We start from the raw sequence: 19,288 nt of genomic DNA, 5'->3' as shown, positions 1-19,288 counted from the left end.
GTTCTACATTTTTTGAATGGGCATGCTTATTTAAGATGGTGAGGAAAGCACTTTTAAAGAATAACCAGGCATCCTCTATTGACGGAATGAGGTCAATATCCTACCAGGATACCCGGGCCAGGTCGATTAGAAAGGACTGCTTGCTGAAGAGTTTTAGGGAGTGTTTGACAGTGATGAGGGGTGGTCGTTTGACCGCAGACCTATTACTGATGCAGGCAATGAGGCAGTGATCGCTGAGATCCTGGTTGAAGACAGCAGAGGTGTATTTGGAGGGCAGGTTGGTTATGTGATATCTATGAGAGTGCCCGTGTTTACGGATTTGGGGTCGTACCTGGTAGGTTCATTGATCATTTGTGTGAGATTGATGGCATCGAGCTTGGATTGTAGGACGGCCGCGGTGTTTAGCATGTCCCAGTTTAGGTCACCTAACAGTACGAGCTCTGACGATAGATGGGGGGCAATCAATTCACATATGGTGTCCAGGGCACAGCTGGGGGCAGAAGGTGGTCTATAGCAAGTGGAAACGGTGAGAGACTTGTTTCTGGAAAGGTGAATATTTAAAAGTAGAAACTCAAATTGTTTCAGCACAGACCTGCATAGTATGACAGGGAGATATGTATACCGTAGCTAAGAAAGTAATACTAAGTGTATGTTGTGTAGTAAGTTGTTATTAGCCCATGTGCCTCACCCTAATAATTTTGTCCCTTTTCCCCCTCTTAATTTTGACTACTGTTCTGACTTGGTGGTACACATGTAGCCGCACCTGTTTTAGAGAAATGTAATCGAATACTGTAAGGGCTTTCATTGTCTGCTTATACGCACCCTTTATTTATCATATGGTTCTGACTTAGTGTACAGGGAGAATACTGCAAGAACGACCCATGTTCTGAATTACATTTCAAAAGTACTGAACAAATACTTAACAGTAGGGAGAACAAGTATTTGATACACTGCTGATTTTGCTTACAAAGCATGTAGAGGTCTGTAATTCTTATCATAAGTACACTTCAACTGTGAGAGGCGGAATCTAAAACAAAAATCCAGAAATTCACATTGTATGATTTTTAAGTAATTCATTTGCATTTTATTGCATGACATAAGTATTTGATCACCTACCAACCAGTAAAAATTCTGGCTCTCACAGACCTGTTAGTTTTTCTTTAAGAAGCCCTCCTGTTCTTCACTCATTACCTGTATTAACTGCACCTATTTGAACTTGTTACCTGTATAAAAGACACCTGTCCACACACTCAATCAAACAGACTCCAACCTCTCCACAATGGCCAGGACCAGAGAGATGTGTAAGGACATCAGGGATAAAATTTAAGACCTGCACAAGGCTGGGATGGGCTACAGGACAATAGGCAAGTAGCTTGGTGAGAAGGCAACAACTGTTGCCGCAATTATTAGAAAATGGAAGTTCAAGATGACGGTCAATCACCCTCATTCTGGGGCTCCATGCAAGATCTCACCTCGTGGGGCATCAATGATCACGAGGAAGGTGAGGGATCAGCCCAGAACTACACGGCAGGACCTGGTCAATGACCTGAAGAGAGCTGGGACCACAGTCTCAAAGAAAACCATTAGTAACACACTACGCCATCATGGATTAAAATCCTGCAGCGCACGCAATGTCCCCCTGCTCAAGCCAGTGCATGTCCAGGCCCGTCTGAAGTTTGCCAATGGCCCTCTGAATGATCCAGAGGAGGAATGGGAGAAGGTCATGTGGTCTGATGAGACAAAAATAGATATTTTTGGTCTAAACTCCACTCGCCGTGTTTGGATAAAGGATGAGTACAACCCCAAGAACACCATCCCAACCGTGAAGCATGGAGGTGGAAACATCATTCTTTGGGGATGCTTTTCTGCAAAGGGGACAGGACGACTGCACCGTATTGAGGGGAGGATGGATGGGGCCATGTATCACGAGACCTTGGCCAACAACCTCCTTCCCTCAGTAAGAGCATTGAAGATGGGTTGTGGCTGGGTCTTCCAGCGTGACAACGATCTGAAACACACAGCCAGGGCAACTAAGGAGTGGCTCCGTAAGAAGCATCTCAAGGTCCTGGAGTGGCCTAGCCAGTCTCCAGACCTGAACCCAATAGAAAATCTTTGGAGGGAACTGAAAGTCTGTATTGCCCAGCAACAGCCCAGAAACCTGAAGGATCTGGAGAAGGTATGTTTGGAGGAGTGGCCCAAAATCTCTGCTGCAGTGTGTGCAAACCTGGTCAAGAACTACAGGAATCGTATGATCTCTGTAATTGCAAACAAAGGTTTCTGTACCAAATATTAAGTTCTGCTTTTCTGATGTATCAAATACTTATGTCATGCAATAAAATGCAAATTAAGTACTTAAAAATCATACGTGATTTTCTGGATTTTTGTTTTAATTCCGTCTCTCACAGTTGAAGTGTACCTATGATAAAAACTACAGACCTCTACATGCTTTGTAAGTAGCAAAACCTGCAAAATTGGCAGTGCATCAAATACTTGTTCTCCCCATTGTATATTGACTACGTCTGTCCTAGCTCATTTATGTCTAAAACAAAATGATGGATTGCCTCTTATCAGCTTGTCGTCCCCTTATGCCATAGTTTGTACATCTCAATTGTCAATAGAAACCACATTTGTTTAAGCAAGTCAGCCATATAAGTTATGTTTTTTTAAAGGCAGTAAACGAGGCTGAATTAACTGTTTCGCTTCCAGACAAGTCTCAGCAGATAGCCAGGTGTAGCAGTGGTAAGGTGTTGGGACTGCTGTTGGGACTCTGCTGTTGGGAACGCTTTATGTAGGCCCTAACAATTTGTGGGCACTGTTTGTCACCGTCATAGTGCAATTCATGTATTGTTTAGTGTTGTGGCTTTGCTGGCATGCATCTAAAAAATATATTTGTTTGCCCCACAAGATTTACATGCTAAAATCGCCACTGTACACACATACAGTACATTAACACTCTCCTCCCAAAGCATGTACAGAGGCCAAGCAAAGCATTCTCCCACTCATACACTCCCAAACACACACTCCAGGCCTATGCAACAATGCATTGGAATGCGTGGACCTTGTGAAGTCCAGGAATGTCCTTAATTATAGACTGGCTGCATTACACCCTGAGCTGAGGAAGTGGGCATAAAGAACAGGAGGTATATATATGTGTGTGTGTGTTTGCGTTCGTGCGTGTAAACATAGGTTTGCGGGCCAGACAAGACTTAAATTTCAGTTTGGTCAAGGTTAGAGTTACTCACTCAGGACACACCTCTAGGCTCTAGCCAGGGATGGAAACTACACTGTGACCTCCAAGTATTTTTTACTCAAATACTTCTAGTAAGTTGAACTCAAAGTTAATGAAAAGTAATTATTACTTAAAATGTTTATATGGTACTGAACCAAACTAAATTAGAGGTCGCATATACTACATTTTTTTAAATGTATGATAACAAATACACCTTTTACCCAGCATGCTCTACTACAGGTAGATTTTTTGAAATTGTTTTTAATGTGTTTTTGCATGTACATTGAGTGATTGGTTGATAAATATTATGCTACACAATGATAAATAACATACAATTTCCTAAACTGATCCAATCATTTTGATAGATTTTGGCACCCATTACTGAAATGGTTGTTCCAGTTTTTCCTAATCCTGGCAGTCATTACGAAATAAGGTTGTGGATGAATAGAAATTCCAACTGTTGGATTACCAAACTCATATTCCAACAAAAATTAAACTTTGCAAAGAAGCATAATGTGATTTACAAGTTTGCAGAAATCCCAGATGGAAGATTAAAATTTTGCAACCCTACTAACAGGCCTGACAACAATGAGTTTCAGGCCACTGTTATAGGGTAATGCTAGGCCTCAAAATAAGGCGTGATGAGATATGTAATGTATCATCATAAATAGTTTAATTATAATGATATTAGCCAAGGAACTCACTTGAGGGCCACATGTTCAAAAATGGTTGAATTCAGGAACCATGTCTCTGTCACTAACAAATACATTCACGGGGGGGGGTAAGTCTACAATTCGCTCGAGGCAAGGCACACTGTGAAATTATATTGGTGGCATGGCTTAGTGTTGGCGAGGCTTCCAATTTATTATTTTTGACCACCCGCAAGTAGAAGTGTTGTAACTGGTCTATGGTAGAGGTACATTATATTAGAGGTGTGGATTACTGGGGGTGTGGCTTTCAGTTAGTTATTTTTGGCAACCCGTGAGTGGAAGTGTTGTACCAGTTTAACTGTTCTATGGTAGATAAATGAATGGGTACAATATTCAACAGTCTGTTCTCTCAGGTACAAAATTATCTGAGATGGTTTCCTTGGACTAAATATCTAACTAGCACTAACATGTTTGCAATCTTTAAAAAATTATATTTTCCATGTACAGAATGTGTTTCATATAAGACTTTCATGTAAGCACTGAAAGTATTCATACCCTTTGACTTATTCTTATTATTTTTCTATGTTCCACTTTAACATGATCAGGTAAAGCCAATGACAAAATTAAGTCAAGGGGTGTAAATAATTTCTGAAGGCACTGTATACAGTTGAAGTTGGAAGTTTACATACACTTAGGTTGGAGTCAATTAAACTCATTTTTCAACCACTCCACAAATATCTTGTTAACAAACTATAGTTTTGACAAGTTGGTTAGGACATCTACTTTGTGCATGACACAAGTAATTTTTCCAAGAATTGTTTACAGACAGATTATGTCACTTATAGTTCACTGTATCAGAATTCAGGGGGGTCAGAAGTTTACATACATACACTAAGCTGGCTGTGCCTTTAAACAGCTTGGAAAATTCCAGAAAATTATGTCATGGACGTATTTCAAGGCCTACCTTCAAACTCAATGCCACTTTGCTTGACATCATGGGAAAATCAAAATAAATCAGCCAATACCTCAGAAAAGAAATTGTAGACCTCCACAAGTCTGGTTCATCCTTGGGAGCAATTTCCAAATGCCTGAAGGGACCACGTTCATCTGTACAAACAATAGTACGCAAGTATATACACCATGGGACCATGCAGCCGTCATACCGCTCAGGAAGCAGACACGTTCTGTCTCCTAGAAATGAATGTACTTTGGTGTGAAAAGTGCAAATTAATCCCAGAACAACAGCAAAGGACCTTGTGAAGATGCTGGAGGAAACAGGTACAGAAATATCTATATCCACAGTAAAACAAGTCCTATATCGACATAACCTGAAAGGTCGCTCAGCAAGGAAGAAGGCACTGCTCCAAAACCGCCATTAAAAAAAGCCAGACTACGGTTTGCAACTGCACATGGGGACAAAGATTGTACTTTTTGGAGAAAAGTCCTCTGGTCTGATGAAACAAAAATAGAACATTTGCTATAATGACCATTGTTATGTTTGGAGGAAAAAGGGGGAGGCTTGCAAGCCGAAGAACACCATCCCAACCATGAAGCACGGGGGGTGGAAGCATCATGTTGTGGGGGTGCTTTGCTGCCAGAGGGACTGGTGCACTTCACAATGATGAGGAGGAAAATTATGAGCATATATTGAAGCAACATCTGAAGACATCAGTCAGGAAGTTAAAGCTTGGTCGCAAGTGGGTCTTTCAAATGGACAATGACCCCAAGCATACTTCCAAAGTTGTGGCAAAAGTGCCTAAGGACAACAAAGTCAAGGTATTGGAGTGGTCATCACAAAGCCCTGACCTCAATCCTATAGAACATTTGTGGGCAGAACTGAAAAAGCGTGTGCGAGCAAGGATGCCTACAAACCTGACTCAGTTACACCAGCTCTGTCAGGAGGAATGGGCCAAAATTCACCTAACTTATTGTGGGAAGCTTGTGGAAGGCTACCTGAAACGTTTGACCCAAGTTAAACAATTTAAAGGCAATAATACAAAATACTAATTGAGTGTATGTAAACTTCTGACCCACTGGGAATGTGATGAAATAAATAAAAGCTGAAATTAATCAGTCTCTCTACTATTATTCTGACATTTCACATTCTTAAAATAAAGTGGTGATCCTAACTGACGTGAGACAGGGAATTCTTACTAGGATTAAATGTCAGGAAACGTGGAAAAACTGAGTTTAAATGTATTTGGCTTAGGTGTATGTAAACTTCAGACTTCAACTGTGTACACAACACTATGAAGTTAAATTGGTTAGAGAAAATGTTAGATCTGAGGGGATCAGACAGTTACTGTATAGTCTTACATTCTTCTCTTGTCAGGACCCGGTTTCGAACCTGGGTCTCCGGAGTGAGAAACAGTCACTTAACCAACTGAGCCACGAATAGACAGCAGAACCCAGAAGATGAGGCAGACACAGCAGTACTTAAGACGGTGTATTTAATGAAGAAAAAATCCTAAAAATAAAAAATGGCAAATCCAAAAGGTGGAAGGAAAAACACAAAAAGATCTAAAAAGAAACTCACCAAAACTAAACTAAAACAAAAAACAGAATACCACAAGAACGTTACCCGGAATCGACAAGAGCAAACAGAACACTAGGGCAGGGTGCCAACATACAAACACAGAGCACAGAACTGAGGGAAACAAAGGGTTTAAATACACTCAGGGGAAACAAGACACAGGTGCAAACAATAATGGGGGTCAAGGGAAAAACACAGGGACAAAAAGCACAATGGGGACATCTACTGACAAACAACTGGAACAACCCTGGCCAAATCCTGACAGAATCCCCCCCCATAGGAACGGCTCCTGACGTTCCTACCAGCTCTCTCAGGGTGGAGGACCCTGAACTGACGAATGAGGTCAGGGTCCAGGATGTCTCTGGCAGGAACCCAGGAGCGCTCCTCAGGACCGTAGCCTTCCCAGTCCACCAGATACTGCCAGGACCGCTGCACCCGGCGGGAATCCAGTATCCGGTGGACGGTATAAGCCGGCTGGCCTCCAATGACACGAGGCGGAGGGGGAGGTCTGTCTGCCGGGACAAGGGGAGAAAAAACAACAGGTTTTAACAAAGACACATGAAATGTGGGATTAATCTTAAGGGATCTGGGTAAGTGTAGGCGATAAGAAACTGGGTTAACTCTCCTGGCAACCTTGAAGGGACCGATGTATTTTTGGGACAGCTTGCGAGACTCCACCCGTAGAGGTAAGTCTCTTGTGGAGAGCCAGACTCTCTGGCCGGGCGCAGGGTAGGCCCGGGACGGCGACGTCTGTTGGCTTGTTGTTGATACCTCTGTGAGGAACGTATCAGATTAAGACGGGTCTTCCTCCACATAAGCCGACAGCGTCTGACGAATCTCAAGGCTGAAGGCACACTGACTTCTGCCTCCTGGTCCGGGAACAATGGAGGAGCATAGCCAAACTGACACTCGTGCGGGGACATACCAGTGGAGGAGGAGCGCAAGGTGTTGTGCGCGTATTCGGCCCAAACAATAAAGGATGACCATGTGGACGGGTTGTCACGAGTCATACATCGGAGGGTGGTTTCCAGCTCTTGATTCATCCTCTCTGTTTGGCCGTTGGACTCCGGATGGTACCCTGAAGATAGACTGGCAGAAGCCCCCATGAGTTGGCAGAAGGCCTTCCAAAACCTTGAGGCGAACTGGGGACCTCTGTCAGAAACCACATCTTGAGGAATGCCGAAGACTCGGAACACATGATTAATTACCAACTCAGCCGTTTCCTTGGCAGAAGGTAACTTAGTCAGAGGGACGAACCTGGCCGCCTTTGAAAACCTGTCGATTATGACTAGGATAGTAGTATTGCCATGGGATGGAGGAAGTCCAGTAATAAAGTCCAATGAGATATGGGACCAGGGTCTGTGGGGAACAGGTAAAGGGTGAAGGAGTCCTTGAGGGCGGAGGTGAGAAGATTTGCCCTGGCAGCACACGGGGCAGGCATTGACGAAAGTGGCAACGTCTTCTCTTATGGTAGGCCACCAGAACCTATGCTGGATGAACTCCAAGGTGCGACCTACGCCCGGATGACAGGTGAGGCGAGAGGAGTGCCCCCACAGAAGGACCTGAGTCCTCACTGCCTTGGGGACAAACAACCGATTGGCAGGGCCTCCTTTAGGGTCCGGTTCGCTAGCTTGAGCACGTCTCACGGTATCCTCAACTTGCCACGAGATCGGAGCCACAATCTTAGCAGCAGGAAGGACAGGCATGTCCGTGTCATCTCGAATGGCAGGATCGTAGACTCGGGACAGGGCATCCGGTTTGAGATTCTTCGACCCGGGCCGATAGGTGAGGATAAACTGGAATCGATTGAAGAAAAGAGACCATCTAGCTTGTCTAGAGTTCAATCGCTTCACCTGCTGGATATACTCCAGATTTTTGTGGTCCGTAAGCACTTGAAACGGGTGAGAAGCCCCCTCGAGCCAGTGTCTCCATTCCTTCAATGCCATCTTAACCGCTAGGAGTTCACGATCCCCACATCGTAGTTCCTCTCAGTCGGGGTAAGCCGGTGTGAGAAGAAAGCGCACGGATGAAGCTTCTTGTCTTCACCCCTCTGAGACAGGACAGCTCCGACACCAACCTCTGATGCGTCTACCTCCACCACAAATGGTTCATCCGTAGTCGGTAGTATCAGGATGGGAGCAGAGAGGATGCGCTGCTTGAGTCCTTGGAAGGCCGTCTCAGCTTCTCTTCCCCAAAAAAACCTTGCATTGCCACCTTTGGTTAAAGCTGAGAGAGGAGCTGCCACCAAACTGAAGTTCTTGATGAACTTGCGGTAAAAGTTTGTGAAGCCCAGGAAACACTGAACATCCTTAACGGATTTGGGGGTGGGCCAATCCGCTACCGCCCCTACCTTCCTAGGGTCCATTTGGATTCGACCGGGTTCCACTACAAATCCCAGGAATTGTACTCGGGACGAATGGAATTCACATTTTTCCGGCTTAACGTACAGATGGCTGTCCAGGAGGCGTTTGAGTACTTGTCTGACATGCTTAGTGTGTTCTTGAAGGGAGCTCGAAAAGATGAGGATGTCATCCAAGTAAACGAACACAAATATGTTAAGCATATCCCTAAGCACATCGTTTATGAGCGCTTGGAACACCGCTGGGGCGTTGGTCAGGCCGAAGGGCATCACCAAGTATTCATAGTGACCAGTAGGCGTGTTGAAAGCGGTCTTCCACTCGTCACCAGGTCTGATCCGCACAAGATGGTATGCGTTCCGCAGGTCAAGCTTAGTGAAAACAACTGCTTCCTGGAGCAGCTCGAAGGCTGTGGCCATAAGGGGTAGCGGGTAACGGTTACGGACGGTTATGTCATTGAGTCCCCGGTAGTCGATGCAAGGACGTAACCCACCGTCTTTCTTGGCCACAAAGAAAAACCCTGCTCCCGCCGGGGAGGTGGATGGACGCATGAGGCCTGCTTCCAGAGAGTCCTTGATGTAGGTATCCATAGCAGCTCGTTCGGGTGGAGATAGGGAAAAGATCCGACCCCTGGGGGGCAAGTGCCCGGAAACAGGTCGATGGGGCAATCGTAAGATCTATGGGGTGGTAGCATGGTGGCCCTCTGTTTGCTAAACACCAGTTTGAGGTCATGGTAACACTCGGGAACTCGGGTCAGGTCGATGGATTCTAAAGACTCGGGAGTAGAACTCGGGGAATTCTGGAAAATACAAGTAGCTTGGCACGTAGGACCCCACTGCTTGATAGTGCCCACAGACCAGTCGATGTGAGGGTTATGGCTGTGAAGCCAGGGGTATCCAAGGACGAGAGGGAACTCGGAACAGGAGATCAAATGAAAGTTCATCAATTCCTGGTGTTGTGAAACTGAAAGTCGCAAGGAGGTAGTGACATGAGTGACAAGTCCAGATCCCAAAGGGCTTCCATCCAATGTAGTAACCCTCATGGGGTCACTTAGAGGTTCAGAGGGAACGCCATTCTCCTTCGCCCAGACACCATCCATGAAGTTACCTGCGGCTCCAGAGTCTACCAAGGCTTGAAGGTGAAGCTTGTGGTTGTCCCAGGAGAGGGTGACTGGAATGAGCAGACGGGAGTTGGACGGATGGGAGGAGGTTATGTTTCCCGTTACAGTTCCCCCGGTCTGTACGGGACAGAGCGTTTCCCTGGAGCCCGGGACACGTGGAACGGAAATGGCCCGGTTTGCCGCAATATAGACAGCGTCGCTCCCTCATCCGGCGGTCTCTCTCAGCCTGGGAGATGCGTCCAATCTGCATGGGTTCCGGTGGAGCCAGTGATGATAAAGGTGGGAGCTCGGAGCTGGGACTGATAGGGGCTAGAGGTCTACGGTTGAGTTCTCTCTCTCTCAGACGCTGGTCAATGCGTGAGGCCAACTTGATCAGGGACTCGAGATTGTCCGGTGGTTCCCGAGTGGCCAGTTCATCTTGGATAGTGTCGGAAAGGCCTTTCAGAAAGCACACCGTGAGCGCCTCGTTGTTCCAGCCACTCGCTGCTGCTACCGTGCGGAACTGGATGGCATAGTCCGTCACGCTGCGCCAACCTTGATGGAGAGTCAGGAGCTGTTTGGCTGAGTCAGAACCACTGCTTGGGCCTTGAAACACTCGTTTGAATTCCTCAGCAAAGGCAGAGTAGCTGGCACAGCAGGAACTATGGGCATCCCACACAGCAGTAGCCCAGGCCAGGGCTTTTTCCGACAGCAGGGTGATGATATATGCGATCTTAGACCGGTCGGTGGGAAACGACGAGGGTTGCAGCTCAAAGGAGAGAGAACATTGAGTGAGAAACCCTTTACAAGCACTTGGATCACCTGAGAACCGTTGGGGAGGTGGAAGACGAGGTTCAGCCAGGGGGTTAACTGCCATGGGTACGTGAACCTGAGGTACTGGGACGGGAACTGTTGCCGGGGTAAGTCGATCAGACATTTGCTTAATGGAAGTCAGCATCTCCGACAGAAGATGAGAATGTCTTGCCATTAAGGCCTCTTGCTGAACCAGGGCGGCTTCGTGGCGTTGGACAGTCTCCTGGTGGTGGGACAGCGTGGCAAAAAGGTCCTGGGAACTGGCTGCCTCTGGGTTCATTTTTGGCTCTGTGTTTCTGTCAGGACCCGGTTTCGAACCTGGGTCTCCGGAGTGAGAAACAGTCACTTAACCAACTGAGCCACGAATAGACAGCAGAACCCAGAAGATGAGGCAGACACAGCAGTACTTAAGACGGTGTATTTAATGAAGAAAAAATCCTAAAAATAAAAAATGGCAAATCCAAAAGGTGGAAGGAAAAACACAAAAAGATCTAAAAAGAAACTCACCAAAACTAAACTAAAACAAAAAACAGAATACCACAAGAACGTTACCCGGAATCGACAAGAGCAAACAGAACACTAGGGCAGGGTGCCAACATACAAACACAGAGCACAGAACTGAGGGAAACAAAGGGTTTAAATACACTCAGGGGAAACAAGACACAGGTGCAAACAATAATGGGGGTCAAGGGAAAAACACAGGGACAAAAAGCACAATGGGGACATCTACTGACAAACAACTGGAACAACCCTGGCCAAATCCTGACATCTCTTGCCCATCCTCGTTAGAGGCAGCACATCCATCGGCACAGGATTTGACAACCAAACCCTCTAGCAACCCTACGCTCATCTTTCTTTCATATCCCAGTTATACTCAACAGTGCATCTGTCTCTCGTATCACCGTGCACACAAAGAAGACAGCTGCTGAGAGCAGAACAGACACACATTAACAACCGTAGAGCCACTTGTTGGTCCAGGATGTCTTCAGATGCATCCCAAATGGCACCCTATTCGCTTTTACAGTGCACTTCTTTTGACCAGGTCCCATAGGGCTCTGGACAAAAGTAGTGCACTATATAAGGAATAGGGTGCCATTTTAGAAGCACACTTTCTCTGGACGGTGATTTATATAAAAGCGTCCCTGCCCACTGAGCTTGGTTTACAGTAAGGCTTTGGCCCTCCCATCATGATGAAGCACTCTGTGGAGCATTTAATCTATGATGAACGAACAGATGTGGCGAATGGCTATCTGCTGTGTGTGTGTGCGTGCGTGTGTCAGCTAAAGTGCCAACCCAGCCTTTTAAAGTCATGTTTGGAACAGAACCACAGCACAGTGCTGGGAACAATTTGCACTAGAAAGCATCCGGGGGAACATAGTGTCCTTCAAAGAAATGGCTTGTCTGATTTTGGGTGAATGCTTAAGTCTGTTATTACTTGTTTATTAAGTTGTTGTTTTAGTAATTCAGAATGCCCATGTACTGTAGACACACTACTCAACGGCCTGATTTAAAAGGCTGATACATTCACTGCAGGAGTAATGAGCCAGTAATAAAGATAGGCCTTTTATATTTACTAAATGACTCTAGATCCAGTGGTACTGCATGGTACTACACCATGAAGTATACTGGTTGAGAATGCATCCCTGACCAAGATGGCTGCCATTATCACCTCATTCTAGAGTTATGAAGGTTCATTTCAAAGGCCACTCTAGTATTGTAGTGTATCTCCATGGCGGAGGTTACCTGGCCATAGCTGCAGCAGGTAGTGTAGCACTTCGATATGTTTCTTGAAGTGTAGGGCGCTGGCCAGCTCCTCCGAGTCGATGAAGACCCGGTTGCTATGACAGCTGGCCTCCTGGCGTTGGCTGAGCAGCACGGGACCGAAGCATACCGCCAGGTTCTGACACGTCATCTTGTTGACCTCATGGTATGACGCCACCAGCTTCAGATGGTCCAGCAGCCTCCGCAGGGTCAACTGGGGGAACAGAGACAGAAAACATGCTGGGTAAGGGTGGATTAACACTGACCAAAGACACGGCTCCTTTTAGAAGCACACACACACTAATGGAAAGGAAATACCTCATCAGTTGCACAACAATGCATTCAACCGAAATGTGTCGCTTATTGGATCTTTGTTTATGCTATTGCTATTTCTCTCAGCTACTGTTATTTCCTAACATCCAGAGGGTTTGAAACTGTGTACTGTGAACTCTGCACAGTACTAATGAACATTACTGAAGGAACTTGGTGAATGTAGAGAACCAAGAGCACTGTGAACCCAAAAAGGCAACTGCAAAAGCACTTTGTGACAAATGTTGATTTATGAATAAACTTTATTGATCGATTGAAGAGGAACTGTCCCTTACCCTCTCCACCTCTGGCAGGTTCTCCAGGAGACTGACGGTGTGTTCTGTGTCTGCCGGGTCATTTTCACATCCTCCTGCTCCGATACGCAGAGGTCTCTGAGCCATAGAGTCCAACACAGTCTCATACAAGTGCTTAGTGATAAGGGGGTAGGGCAACTCACGCAGGTAGTCCTTCAGAACACCTGGAGAGAGAGAGAGAGGAGAGAGAAGAAGAGGGTGAGAGAAGAAATAGGGGAAGGGAGGAGAGAGCGAGTGAGAGCATTAGAAACCCTTCATTGAGTTAACAGAAAACTTATTTCTGATCATAACTCTGATAATGATTACAGCTGCCAGATGTTATTTAAGAGGACAGCAAAGATTTTCACCAGAAAGGACACAATGAACAACACCACTGTCTGTTTGTGCTCTGTGGACCTTATCAGCTGGGCTTCATACAGCTCAATGAAGTGAAATACCTCTTATGTACTACTTCACAAGACAGCTTAAAATACCAGACAAATCCCTAAAAATATTATCTTTACGAAGAGTCATTATTGAGAAAAGCTAAGTGTTTTCTTCTCCCCTTCTTTTATACAGCAGGCCAGACCTGGCACACACTGCTGGCTGCCAAGGCTTTTAAGACTCATTGTTGTGGTGGGCTCTGTTCTGATTGAAATTGGGTATGACATGGCAGCCTCAGAATGTCGGAGGTGGTGGTGAGGCGAAGAGGGTGGGGGGGGGGGGCTCGGGTCTGTGATGGCGTGGGCATTCACACCTGTAACTCCAGCCACATTCAGCCTTCCCCAGGCTCAGACAAAAGAGACGAACAAACATGAAGCCCACACTGTCTATATACACTAAGCCCCTTGCCTTTTCTTTTCATGAAGGGGGAGGACAAAAAAATAACAGACAAATACAGAAATAAAGAAAGAAGAAAAAAAGGTATTGACAGGCGTGTCAATTCTCTGAGGTGGACTGGAATATTTTCTATTTTTTTCAGTGCCTAACTACCCAGCTAGCACCTTTGGTTCATTGGAAGTTGTGGGAATGTATACTTTTCTGTGTTTACGTTCTGGGAAGAAATGTTCTGGGAATGTTATTCTACCCCCAAGACATAAGACTGCTAAATATTTAGTTGTTTTTTTTTGAAAACAAACTTGAGGGCGTTCTTCTACTCCCTAGCCAGAAGACTGCTAAATAGTTAACCAATTAGCTACCCGGACTATCTGCATTGACCATTTTTTGAGCAAGCTTTTCTAAAACTCATCACATGCTGCGGCTACTGTTTATTATCTGTCACTTTATTCCTAGTTGTATGTACATATCTAACTCAATTACTTCATACCCCTGCACATCAACTCAGTACTGGTACCCCGTGTATATATCCAAGTTATCGTTACTCATTGTTAATTTATTATTACGTGTTTTATTTTAATATTATTTTTCCAGTTGAAGTCGGAAGTTCACATACACTTAGGTTGGAGTCATTAAAACTCGTTTTTCAACCACTCCACAAATATCTTATTAACATACTATAGTTTTGGCAAGTCGGTTAGGACATCTACTTTGTGCATGACAAGTAATTTTTCCAAAAATTGTTTACAGACAGATTACTTCACTTAATCACAATTCCAGTGGGTCAGATGTTTGCATACACTAAGTTGACTGTGCCTGTAAACAGCTTGGAAAATTCCATAAAATTATGTCATGGCTTTAGAAACTTCTGATATGCTAATTGACATCATTTGAGTCAATTGGAGGTGTACCTGTGGATGTATTTCAAGGCCTACCTTCAAACTCAGTGTCTCTTTGCTTGACATCATGGGGAAATCAAAAGAAATCAGCCAAGACATCATGAAAAAATTGTAGACCTCCACAAGTCTGGTTCATCCTTGGGAGCATTTACAAACGCCTGAAGGTACCATGTTCATCTGTACAAACAATAGTAAGCAAGTATAAACACCATGGGACCACGCAGCCGTCATACCGCTCAGGAAGGTTGGCGCGTTCTGTCTCCTAGAGATTAACATATTTTGGTGCGAAAAGTGCAAATCAATCCCAGAACAACAGCAAAGGACCTTGTGAAGATGCTGGAGGAAACAGGGACAAAAGTATCTATATCCACATTAAAACGATTCCTATATCAACATCGACACTCAGCAAGGAAGAAGCCACTGCTCCAAATCCACCATAATTTTTTTTTCACTGAATTATTTAATAAGACTTTTAATAACACTGCTAGCTTATTTGGGGTTAACTTTTTCGAAATCCAAGCAGATAGGACATATGCAAATTCATTACCTGGAGATTATGTCGTCAGACCATTACCTGGATTTGAATGCCGTCAAACCGAGGCTCTGCATCGGTCCTCGTGCTCCTAGACCTTATTGCTGCCTTTGATACCACCTATCACCACATTCTTTTGGAGAGATTGGAAACTCAAATTGGTCTACACGGACAAGTTCTGGCCTGGTTTAGATCTTATCTGTCGGAAAGATATCGGTTTGTCCTCTGACAAATTTCGGTGTTCCTCAAGGTTCCGTTTTAGGACCACTATTGTTTTCACAATATATTTGAACACTTGGTGATGTCATTCGGAAACATAATGTTAACTTTCACTGCTATGCAGATGACACACAGCTGAACATTTCGATTAAACATGGTGAAGCCCCAAAATTGCTCTCGCTGGAAGCCTGCGTTTCAGACATAAGGAAGTGTAAGTCGCTCTGGATAAGAGCGTCTGCTAAATGACTTAAATGTAAATGTAAATGTAAATGTATGGCTGCAAATGTTCTACTTTTAAACTCAGACAAAACAGAGATGCTTGTTCTAGGTCCCAAGAAACAAAGAGATCTTCTGTTGAATCTGACAATTAATCTTGATGGTTGTACAGTCATCTCAAATAAAACTGAAGGACCTTGGCGTTACTCGGGACCCTGATCTCTCTTTTGACATACTGTTTCAAAGACAGCATTTTTCCATCTCTGTAACATTGCAAAAATCAGAAACTTTCTGTCCAAAAATGATGCTGAAAAATTAATCCATGCTTGTGTTACTTCTAGGTTAGACTACTGCAATGCTCTACTTTCTGGCTACGCAGATAAAGCACTAAAACTTCAGTTAGTGCTAAATACGGCTGCTAGAATCTTGACTAGAACCCAACAATTTGATCATATTACTCTAGTGCTAGCCTCTCTACACTGTTAAGGCAAGGGCTGATTTCAAGGTTTTACTGCTAACCTACAAAGCATTACATGGGCTTGCTCCTTCCCATCGTTCCGATTTGGTCCTGCCGTACATACCTACACGTATGCTACGGTCACAAGACGCAGGCCTCCCAACTGTCCCTAGAATTTCAAAGCAAACAGCTGGAGGCAGGGCTTTCTCCTATAGAGCTCAAAATTTAAGGAATGGTCTTTCTATTCTATGTGAGAGACGCAGACTCGGTCTCAACCTTTAAGTCCTTACTGAAGACTCATCTCTTCAGTAGGTCCTATGATTGAGTGTAGTCTGGCCCAGGAGTGTGAAGGTGAACGGAAAGGTTCTGGAGCAACGAACCGCCCTTGCTGTCTCTGCCTGGCCGGTTCCCCTCTCTCCACTGGGATTCTCTGCCTCCAACCCTATTACAGGGGTTGAGTCACTGGCTTACTGGTGCTCTTCCATGCCATCCCTAGCAGGGGTGAGTCACTGACGTGATCTTCCTGTCTGGGTTGGCGCTCCCCCTTGGGTTGTGCCGTGGCGGAGATATTTGTGGGCTATACTCGGCCTTGTCTCAGGATGCTAAGTTGGTGGTAGAAGATCTCTCTAATGGTGTGGGGGCAGTGCTTTGGCAAAGTGGGTGGGGTTATATCCTGCCTGTTTGGCCCTGTCTGGGGGTATCATCGGATGGGGCCACAGTGTCTCCCCCTGTCTCAGTCCCCAGTATTTATGCTGCAGTAGTTTGTGTGTTGGGCGGCTAGGGTCAGTCTGTTATATCTGGAGTATTTCTCCTGTCTTATCCTGTGTCCTGTGTGAATTTAAGTATGCTCCCTCTAATTCTCTCTCTCGGGAGGACCTAAGCCCTAGGACCATGCCTCAGGACAACCTGGCCTGAAGACTCCTTGCTGTCCCCAGTCCACCTGGCCATGCTGTTGCTCCAGTTTCAACTGTTCTGCCTACGGCTATGGATCCCTGACCATTTCAATGGGACGTACTATTTGTCCCAGACCTGCTGTTTTCAACTCTCTAGAGACAGCAGGAGCGGTAGATATACTCTCAATGATCAGCTATGAAAAGCCAACTGACATTTACTCCTGAGGTCCTGACCTGTTGCACCCTCGACAACCACTGTGATTATTATTATTTGACCCTGCTGGTCATCTATGAACATTTGAACATCTTGGCCATGTTCTGTTATAATCTCCACCCGGCACAGCCAGAAGAGGACGGCCGCCCCTCAGAGCCTGATTCCTCTAGGTTTCTTCCTAGGTTCTGGCCTTCCAAAGGAGTGTTTTCTAGCCACCGTGCTTCTACACCTGCATTGCTTGCTGTTTGGGGTTTTAGGCTGGGTTTCTGTACAGAACTTTGAGATATCAGCTGATGTAAGAAGGGATTTAAAAACAATCAATTTGATTTGATTAATCATGGAAACACATCTTTTATTGTGACATTGGGAAAAAAACTATTTAATCAATTCTAGAATATGGCTGTAACGTAACAAAATGTGGAAATTATCAAGGGGTCTGAATACTGAATCAAAACGTTCTATATTATAACAATAAGCATTTGTGCCAATTTGAAATTTAAAATTGGTTCAGTGGGTACTGACGGAACATAGGGCTGAGGAAACAAAGGGCTGAGGGAAGGATAGGAAGAGTTTAATGTACATTTTTACCAATATTTTATTTCTAACATTCCACATTGCAACTCACCGTCTAGCAGTTTCATAGTGACAATGTTCTTTAACAGACTACTTCCAAGATGACGTAGCAGTCAGACGTCTTTGTCCTGTCGTGTCCCTTGTATATATCTTATTACATCTTTTTCTTTGAATATCTATTAAAAATATTTTCGTAAACCTCAACTTCTAAATACTCTCCTGCAATCCGCCTCACCCAATGTGGCGTAGATCTGCTTTTTTTCTAAAGTATTTGTATTTACTTCGGATCTGGAATCCCTCAACTGAAGCTAGCCAGCTCACTACCTACCAGCTATCAGTTAGCAAACCACTGCTAGCGGTCATCAGCTAACCTTTAGCTCAGAAAGCTCTCGCCAGTTTGAACAACCTGACTCAAACCAGAGCATAACGGACTTATTTAACGGACCCATTTCGAATCCCACCATACCTTCTCCGCTATGCAATCTGGTTTCAGAGCTGGTCATGGGTGCACCTCAGCCACGCTCAAGGTCCTACACGATATCTTAACCGCCATCAATAAGAGACATTACTGTGCGGTCGTATTCATCAACCTGGCCAAGGCTTTTGACACTGTCAATCACCACATTCTTATTGGCAGATTCGACAGCCTTGCTTTCTCAAAAGATTGCCTCGCCTGGTTCACCAATTACTTCTCTGATAGAGTTCAGTGTGTCAAATCAGAGGGCCTGTTGTCCGGACCTCTGGGAGTGCCACAGGGTTCAATCCTCGGGCCGACTCTTTTCTCTGTATACGTCAATGATGTTGCTCTTGCTGCTGGTGATTCTCTGATACACCTCTATGCAGACGACACCATTCTGTATACTTCTGACCCCTCTTTGGACACGGTGTTAACTAACCTCCAGACAAGCTTCAATGCCATACAACTCTCCTTCCGTGGCCTCCAAATGCTTAAACACAATTAAAACTAAATGCATGCTAATAACTGCCCGCACCTGCTCGCCCCGTATAGCATCACTACTATTGACGGCTCTGACTTAGAATACGTAGACAACTACAAATACCTAGGTGTTTGGTTAGACTGTAAACATTCCTTACAGACTCACATTAAGCATCTCCAATCCAAAATTACATCTAGAATCGGCTTCCTATAGCGCAACAAAGCATCCTTCACTCATGCTGCCAAACATACCCTCGTAAAACTGACCATCCTACCGATCCTCGACTTCGGTGATGCAATCTATAAAATAGCCTCAAACGCTCTACTCAACAAACTGGATGCAGTCTATCACAGTGCCATCCATTTTGTCACCAAAGCCCCATACACTACCCACCATTGCGACCTGTACGCGCTCCTTGGTTGGCCCTCGCTTCATACTCGTCTCCAAACCTACTGGCTACAGGTTA

General features: G+C 45.0%; 1 protein-coding gene across 4 annotated transcripts in view; it reads right to left on the bottom strand.

Annotated features, from left to right (window-relative positions):
- The window catches only part of LOC135556197 (rho GTPase-activating protein SYDE2-like), a 90,553-nt gene that overhangs the window by 6,398 nt on the left and 64,867 nt on the right, over positions 1-19,288 (bottom strand). For 3 of the 4 annotated variants that reach the window (XM_064989193.1, XM_064989194.1, XM_064989197.1), the window contains exons 5-6: positions 13,048-13,229; positions 12,425-12,656 (exon numbers count right to left, since the gene is read on the bottom strand). In XM_064989193.1, coding sequence (XP_064845265.1) covers positions 12,425-12,656; positions 13,048-13,229 — 414 coding nt within the window. Of the gene's footprint in view, positions 1-6,221; positions 6,925-12,424; positions 12,657-13,047; positions 13,230-19,288 lie in introns of those variants that run through there. The other variant, XM_064989195.1, reaches the window with a different exon arrangement.

Source organism: Oncorhynchus masou, chromosome 15 (assembly GCF_036934945.1).
Source record: "Oncorhynchus masou masou isolate Uvic2021 chromosome 15, UVic_Omas_1.1, whole genome shotgun sequence".
Lineage (NCBI taxonomy): Eukaryota > Metazoa > Chordata > Actinopteri > Salmoniformes > Salmonidae > Oncorhynchus > Oncorhynchus masou.
The sequence above is the reverse complement of the archived record's forward strand: the minus strand, read 5'-3'. Positions and strand labels throughout refer to the sequence as shown.